The sequence below is a fragment of the Pelodiscus sinensis genome, chromosome 32 (genome assembly GCF_049634645.1).
Source record: "Pelodiscus sinensis isolate JC-2024 chromosome 32, ASM4963464v1, whole genome shotgun sequence".
NCBI classification, from domain to species: Eukaryota; Metazoa; Chordata; order Testudines; family Trionychidae; genus Pelodiscus; species Pelodiscus sinensis.
Genome location: NC_134742.1, coordinates 10,086,866 through 10,094,487, shown reverse-complemented (window position 1 = coordinate 10,094,487; position 7,622 = coordinate 10,086,866). Strand labels below are relative to the sequence as shown.

Below are 7,622 nucleotides of genomic sequence, written 5' to 3'. Positions count from 1 at the left end.
AGCTGGTGCGGGTGGGGACCTTAGCCCCTGTCTACGTGATCACAACCAGTCTGGACTTCGAGCCCCCTGGAACCCTCGGCCCCGCCTTAGGCCCCGAAACTGCGCCTCCCGCTCCCGAGGGGTCTGTGAGCGGGGCAGAGCCAGGCCCAGGGGCGCAGCGCAGCGCGGATGGCGGGTGTCTCGCTAGGACCCAGCAGCAGCAGCAGCAGCAGCAGGCGCGGGGGGAGCGATCGCTGGCTCCGGCCCGGCCGCAGGAAGCGACTCGCCGCCGCTGCTCGCGGGGACTCTGGGGCCAGGCTCCGGGCCGGATCCCCGAGCCCCGGCGGGGGCTGCTGCGGGGCCCCGGAGCCCGGGCTGCAGCCGGGAGGGGGAATCTCCGGCCGGGCCAGTCCCGCTGCTCCCTCCCCAGGAGCCTCTCCCCGGGCAGCGCCCCCAGCCCGGCCCGGCCCAGCCCCTGCCCCAGGGCGGGCAGCGCTTGGGGGGCAGGTAAGAGAGACCCCCCGGGAGCGGCGCCCCGGTGCCCCCGGGCTGCAGGGGGAGGGGTTGGCCCCGGGCTGCTCCCGACGGAGCTGGCTGCGAGTCCCCGCCCGGGCCCGGGGCAGCTGCCGCCCGCCGGGGCGGGGCAGGGCAGGGTGGGGGGTGCAGCCGGGGTCACATTTACCCGCCCCGCAGCTGCTGCTTTGTGCTCCGGGGCCGGGCGGGGGAAGCGGGTGGAGGCTCCTGCTGCTCCGCCCACAGCCTCCCTCCGAGCCCTAGCTGCGCCCGTCTGGGGGCGGAGGCAGGAGGTGGCTCTTTTCCCGTCGTGAGGCTCAGTGATGCTGCTGTCGGGGGGTTGTCCTGGCGGGCCGGGCCGGGGGTGTGTGTGACAAACTCACTGGGTTTCTTCCCACAGGGCAGAGCCAGAGAGTCCCAGCGCGTGTCTGCGGGGGCAGGGCCTGGAGGGACTCGGGGGGCGACAGGGACTTAGGCCCCTTCTGACACCTCCCCCATCGCCCCTCTCGCCCGACCGGCCGAGGAGACACGTCGAGAGTTCGCTCCAGAGCGCCCGTCTGCCAGGGGCCGGGGCCGGGGCCGGGCAATGGCCGGGATGGAGCCCGCTCAGGTAGGGGGTTCAGGGAGCTGCTGGGCGGGGAAGGGAGGAGACAGGGTGGGAAAATGTCCCAGACTCCCAATACTGTGACCTGAGCCCCCAGCCAGAGGTTGCTGGGAAACACAAAGGGAAGCTGCCGGGATTCCTGTCCCTGCCTGTGGCTCAGAGCTCGGCTTCCGCCTCAGCCTCTGGCTAGCAGGTGTGTGGCCAGGGAGAAGGCCCTGCCCTCTGTCTGCTGAGGGGGAGGCAGGGGAGGATCTCTCTGCACATCCCCTGAAGCCTCCTGGCTGCTCTAAACAGGCTGGGGATAGGATTTTACAGGGATTATGGCTGGTCGGTGAGGGACTCTTGTTGTTGCAGATGCGGGTGACCTTCGAGGAGGTGGCTGTGTATTTCACCCAGGGGCAGGGGGCGCTGCTGGGCCCCGCTCAGAGAGCCCTCTACAGGGACGTCATGCAGGAGAACTACGAGGCGGTGACCTCGCTGGGTAAGGGCGTCCTGGCCCCTCGGGGATTAGGAGCCGTGGGGTCTGCGTGTCCGACACGGGTCAGGTTCTTCCCAGCTCAGGTGGCCTGGACAGGAATGGGTTCCCTGAGCACAGCTGCCGGGGGAGAGCGACTTGCATCTCCGCACCCTGTGCAGTGAGACCAGGGTGTCAAACCCTAATGGACGTGCTAAATCATCCCCACCCGACCCCTCTAGATTTCAAGACGGGGGGACCATGTATCCTCCTGTCTGTGTTGTTTCTCACCCGCACCCAGAATCCCTGTTCACCTCCCTCCTTGGGACGAGCTCCAGCCGTGGGGAGGGCTCTGGGCTCTGCAGGTTTAGAAACAGGCAGGGGTGTAACTGCAGAGCTGTGAGTGTCAGCAAGGGCCCCAGACTGCCCAGATCCTGGGAACTCCTAGTGAGGGCGTCACAATTCCTCTCACCTCCCCACACGCCTGCCTCTCCCCAGGGGCTCAGTGACCATGTTCCCGTCCTCTTGGGTGGCACATTCCCCAGAAGGGTCTGGGGACAAGTTCCACGCACAGAATGTCTCTTTGGACAGATGCTCTCCCCACCCTCCATGCGCCCTGATCTGCTCTGATTTCACCCCCTGCGCAGGGTTTCCTGTTCCCAAACCTGAGTTGATCGCCCGGCTGGAACGAGGGGAAGAGCCCTGGGTACCCGACCTCCATGCCGGGGAGGAAAGACAGATCCTGAGAGGCACCCGCACAGGTGAGGACTCAAACAGAAACCAATTGGGGAATGAAGGAAAAAGCTGAGAACCCCAATAATGGGGTGTGAGTTTTGACTCTTCTCACGCAGGGCATGGTGTAGTCAGCAGAAACTGCTCATGCCTGTCCATCAATTTTCCTTGTAAGCTGTGTGCTTATGGGGCCACTCAAGAAAAATTCATATGCTGCCCAACTAACAATAGAATGCCCCCAGCTTGCCTGGAACTGGCTCCTGAGGTTCAGTGCCCCCCCCATCGAGCATTGGGGAGCCGACAGGCACTCCAGTCCCTCCACTGTCTCTCTTCAGGGCTGGAACACACAATCTACTAATCTGAGCCCCCCCAAGCCTCTGGTGTGGGAGGGAAATGTGGGGGGTTTCTTTCTCCTCAATTGGGAGCCATCTCAATGAGGGCTTTTGTGTGGGTTATTGGGGGGGGGGTATTTTTGTTTTGATTTGGGGTTTTTGTGCTTCTAATTTGTGTGCAGTCCCTGACTGATTTTAATTTGAGTTAATGGCCCCAGATCCAAAAAGAAGTTCCCCACTTCTGGAACATTGCTTTCCACTCCTCATGTTAGTTTTCTTCCCATGTTTCCTTTCCCGTCATTGTTTGTGGGAGAAGTGGAGGCACAAGCCAATTGCTCTTAATTTGCAATTTCAGTGTGTTGGGTTTTCTGTTGGTGCCTTCTCCCCAGCTCAGTGACTCCTGCCTGGATTGTGTCTCTCTCTCCTAGCAGGTGAGGAGACCGTGAGTGAGAATCAACAGCTGGAACATCCTGGGGAATATGAGAGAAGCCAGAGAGGAGAGAGACCCCATCAGTGCTCAGAATGTGGGAAAAGTTTCATACAGAAGTCACATCTTGTTTCACATCAGGCAATCCACTCGGGAGAGAGACCCCATATGTGCTCAGAGTGTGGCAAAAGTTTTATACGGAAGTCAGCCCTTGTTTCACATCAGACAGTTCACACGGGAGACAAACCCCATAAATGTTTAGACTGTGGAAAAAGTTTCATATGGAGGTCAGTACTTGTCGCACACCAAAGAATCCACACAGGAGAAAGACCTCATAAATGCTTAGACTGTGGGAAAAGTTTCACATGGAGGTCAGTCCTTGTTGCACACCAGAGAATCCACATAGGAGACAGACCCCATAAGTGCTTAGACTGTGGAAAAAGTTTCATACAGAAGTCAGAGCTTGTTAAACATCAGATAATCCATACTGGGGAGAGACCCCACAAATGCTTAATCTGTGGGAAAACTTTCATACAGAAGTCAGAGCTTGTTAAACATCAGATAATCCATACTGGGGAGAGACCCTATAAGTGCTTAGACTGTGGAAAAAGTTTCAGATGGAAATCTGACCTTGTTAGCCATCAGGCAGTCCACACAGGAGAGAGACCGCATAAGTGCTTGGACTGTGGAAAAAGTTTCATACAGAGGTCAGAGCTTGTTAAACATCAGGCCATCCACACAGGAGACAAACCCCATAAGTGTTTAGATTGTGGGAAAAGTTTCCTGCGGCAGTCTGTACTTATTAAACATCAGGCCATCCACACTGGAGAGAGAGCCCATAAGTGTTTTGACTGTGGGAAAAGTTTCACATGGAGGTCAGCCCTTGTTTCACATCAGAGAATCCACACAGGAGAGAGATGCCATAAGTGCTCAGACTGTGGAAAATGTTTTCTTCGGAGGCCCGACCTTGTTAGCCATCAGGCAGTCCACACAGAAGAGAGACCGCATAAATGCTTAAGCTGCGGGAAAAGTTTCAAGTGGAGGTCAGCCCTTGTTTCACATGAGAAAATCCATACAGGAGAGAGACCCCATCAGTGCTTAGAGTGTGGAAAGAGTTTCTTGTGGAGGTCTAAACTTGTTAACCATCAGGCAGTCCACTCAGGAGACAGACCCCATCAGTGCTTAGAGTGTGGAAAAAGTTTCAAATGGAGGCCCGTACTTCTTAGGCATCAAGCAGTCCACACAGGAGAGTGCCCCCAGGAATCATAGAATCATAGAATAATAGGACTGGAAGGGACCTCAAGAGGTCATCGAGTCCAGCCCCCCGCCCTCAAGGCAGGACCAAGTTCCACCTATACCATCCCTGACAGATGTCTATCTAACCTGTTCTTAAATATCTCCAGAGAGGGAGATTCCACCACCTCCCTTGGCAATTTATTCCAATATTTGACCACCCTGACAGTTAGGAATTTTTTCTTAATGTCCAATCTAAACCTCCCCTGCTGCACTTTAAGCCCATTACTCCTTGTCCTGTCCTCAGAAACCAAGAGGAACAAATTTTCTCCTTCCTCCTTGTGACACCCTTTTAGATACTTGAAAACCGCTATCATGTCCCCCCTTAATCTTCTTTTTTCCAAACTAAACAAGCCCAGTTCATGAAGCCTGGCTTCATAGGTCATGTTCTCTAGACCTTTAATCATTCTTGTCGCTCTTCTCTGTACCCTTTCCAATTTCTCCACATCTTTCTTGAAATGTGGCGCCCAGAACTGGACACAGTACTCCAGCTGAGGCCTAACTAGTGCAGAGTAGAGCGGCAGAATGACTTCCGAAAGTTTCATACAGAGAACAAGGCTTCTTATACATCCATCAGCCCACACAAGACTGGGGCCCTGTGCGTGTTTGGGCTTTGGTAAACGTTTAAAAAACAGATCAGCCCTTGTGTTATATCAGATAGTCTATCTTTGGGTAAGTGCTTGGTTTGTGGCTAAAGTTTCACACAGATCACACATCGTTAAATCATTCCTCCTTAATGAGGAGTCCTGTGGCATTTTAAAGACTAAGAGATCTAAGCTGCCACAGGACTCCTTGTTAGTTTTGCATATCGAGACCAACATGACTCTCTCTCCAAGAGAGTCCCCATTAGATTGACTTGAGCTTTGAGATGTCAACTTGTATTGTTAAAAAAATGGCAGAAGATAGCAGCGCTATTGGTCAATTGCAGTTAACTCACGCAAATAACTCAAAGAATCAATTGGGATTAAAAAAACCTCGATCTCAATGAAGCACGTTGTTAAACGATGGAATACCAATTGAAATATGTTAAATGTTTTCGGATGTTTTTCTGTGTTTTCAAATATATTGATGGTCTTACAGCAAGGAATAGAAGGTGCACAATACTCAGTTTATACTTTGTTGATTAGAAATATTTATCTCCCTATCTTCAGGGGGTCCCTTATCCTGCTTTCCTAATACTGGAAAGCAGGATAAGGCTATGTCTACACGGCCGGTATTTTTTGGCAGAAGATGTGCAAATTGTGCTCTCATTTGCATATCTTCTGTGGATCCTTTTTGCGGAAGATGTTTTGCCCATAAAAATCCCAGTGTAGACTGGGCCATTAGTCAGAAAAACCTTTTTTGCAAGATCCCATAACCCTCATTTTTTGAAGATATGCAAATGAGAGCACAATTTGCATATCGCCTGCTGAAAAAAAACTCCATCCCTGGGACAGCTGGTGTTGGAGGCCCAGTCACTGCCTGGGTGTGTGTGTGTGGGGGGGGGGGGGCAAATCGAGCCCACCACCCTATGTTCTAGAGGCTGATGTCCTAGCCCTGAGTTCCCTTGAGATCCTATTCCACTGCCCTACCTTCAGCAGGTCCCTTCGGAGGATCCCTCTGCATAAACATGAGAAAGAAAATTAGTGTTTTGGAGTCCACCTCATAGAAGTACTGTATTGCAATCTTTATCATGAAAGTATCATTTAAAAGCGTCGATTATTTGTTACCCAGGCTCAGTCCCCTCATCAAACAGTTTGTTTCTTTGTTTAGCTCAATCGTAATAAAGTTTGTGGATGAAACCAAGCTGGGAGGGGTGGCGAGTGCTCTGGTGGAGTGGGTCATAATTCACAATGATCTAGACCATGGGTTCCCAAACTGGGGGGCATGAAAAAATTTCAGGGGGGGGGGGAGGGGAGGTGACCCAACCCCCTGCCCCTTTCAATTCCCCTTCCTAAGTTTTGCTGCTATTTTTGTTTTTCGGTCCTGGTTAGTTCCTTTGGGTTTTTTTTTTTTTTTTTTTTTTTTTTTTTTGGTTCAATAAGTTTTGATGCTATTGGGGGGGAGGTACGGGGGGTTTCTCAAAAAGCAAAAAGGGGGCGTGATGCCGAAAAGTTTGGGAACCACTGATCTAGACAAACTGGAGCAATGGTCTGAGGTAAATAGGATGAAGTTTCATGAGGACAAATGCAAACTACTCCACTTAGGGAGGAGCAATCCATTTCACACATACAGAAGGGGAAGTGATTGTCGAGGAAGGAGTCCTGCAGAAAGGGATATCAGGGTCATAGTGGACCACAAGGTAGATATGAGCCAACAGTGTGACACTATTGAAGGAAAAAAAAACCCAAACATCAATCTGGGATGCATTAGCAGGAGTGCTGTGAGCAAGACACTACAGGTTGCATCTTCTTGGTCCAGCACTCTCAGGAGCCAATCCGTCCCGAATGAGGGGATTTGCCGGATATGAGGAGATCCCCTGCAACCAGTCTCAGAGGACACTTCCCCTCCCTCCAACTGGCTCTTCTCCAGCCCTGATGCTACAGGGCTTGGGCTTAGCTCTTGCCTGCAGCCACCGGGGCCCTGTTTCTGTCCTACCTCACTGGGGCTTCCCAGGGGTTGTACTTAAAGGTTATGTCTACTCTGCCGTTTTTTTTCTGCGGAAGATATGCAATTTGTGTTCTCATTTGCATATCTTCTGCTGATCCTTTTTGCAGAAGAGGTTTTGCCGATCAAAAGCCCCGTGTAGACAGGGCCATTAGTCAGAAAAAACCCTTTTCGCAAGGTCCTATAACCCTCATTTTTTGAAGATATGCAAATGAGAGCATGATTTACCTACCAGCCCTGTGATCTTGGGGAACCAAAGCATGGCCACGTGTCAGCCCTATGGTCTTGGAGAGCCAGGGAGTGATACTCATGGAAAACAATCCCCTCTCCCCCAGGCCTTTGCTTGAATCACAGACAAAGCAAGGAAAAGGCGGGGGAAGACACAGCTAAACTCCAGACAAGGGTCATAGGATTAGGGAAACGTCTCAGCCTCATCGGCATTGAAGATAGAACAGAGAGACATCTCCATTAGCAGACAGAATAGAGAACAGCTCTTCCAAAGCAGAAACCACACTGAACTATGGGATATCGAAAGCAGAGAAGTGCTGCCTCATGGGAAATGTCTGCTCCAGATGCTAATGGACCTAGGCCTGCTCACCCTCAAATTAGTCATTATCAGACCAATTCTAGTAATGGATCCTATTGATATCCAAAATCCTGAAACTGCCTATTGTGAGCTCATTCAAGGAACATCACCAATAG

General features: G+C 52.4%; 1 protein-coding gene across 3 annotated transcripts; it reads left to right on the top strand.

Moving 5' to 3' along the window:
- LOC106731863 (uncharacterized) lies at positions 1 to 6,119 on the top strand. Of its 3 annotated transcripts, XM_075914019.1 has the most exons (5): positions 1 to 486; positions 893 to 1,102; positions 1,451 to 1,577; positions 2,198 to 2,311; positions 3,043 to 6,119. In XM_075914019.1, exons 2-5 carry the CDS (start codon positions 1,079 to 1,081, stop codon positions 4,308 to 4,310), a joined length of 1,533 nt encoding a protein of 510 aa, XP_075770134.1. In that variant the 5' UTR covers positions 1 to 486; positions 893 to 1,078; the 3' UTR covers positions 4,311 to 6,119. The 3 variants fall into 3 exon arrangements, with proteins under 3 accessions (XP_075770134.1, XP_075770133.1, XP_075770135.1); XM_075914018.1 differs by having other exon boundaries at positions 1 to 1,102; XM_075914020.1 differs by having other exon boundaries at positions 2 to 1,102; positions 3,046 to 6,119.
- The last annotated feature ends 1,503 nt before the right edge of the window (positions 6,120 to 7,622 follow it).

What these genes read in the sequence shown, in the direction of transcription:
- LOC106731863 (XM_075914019.1), top strand. Translation starts at nt 1,079, where the DNA reads ATGGCCGGGATGGAGCCCGCTCAG. An exon ending in CCGGGATGGAGCCCGCTCAG is followed by an intron (nt 1,103 to 1,450) that starts GTAGGGGGTTCA and finishes TTGTTGTTGCAG; the next exon opens with ATGCGGGTGACCTTCGAGGA. An exon ending in CCTGAGAGGCACCCGCACAG is followed by an intron (nt 2,312 to 3,042) that starts GTGAGGACTCAA and finishes TCTCTCTCCTAG; the next exon opens with CAGGTGAGGAGACCGTGAGT.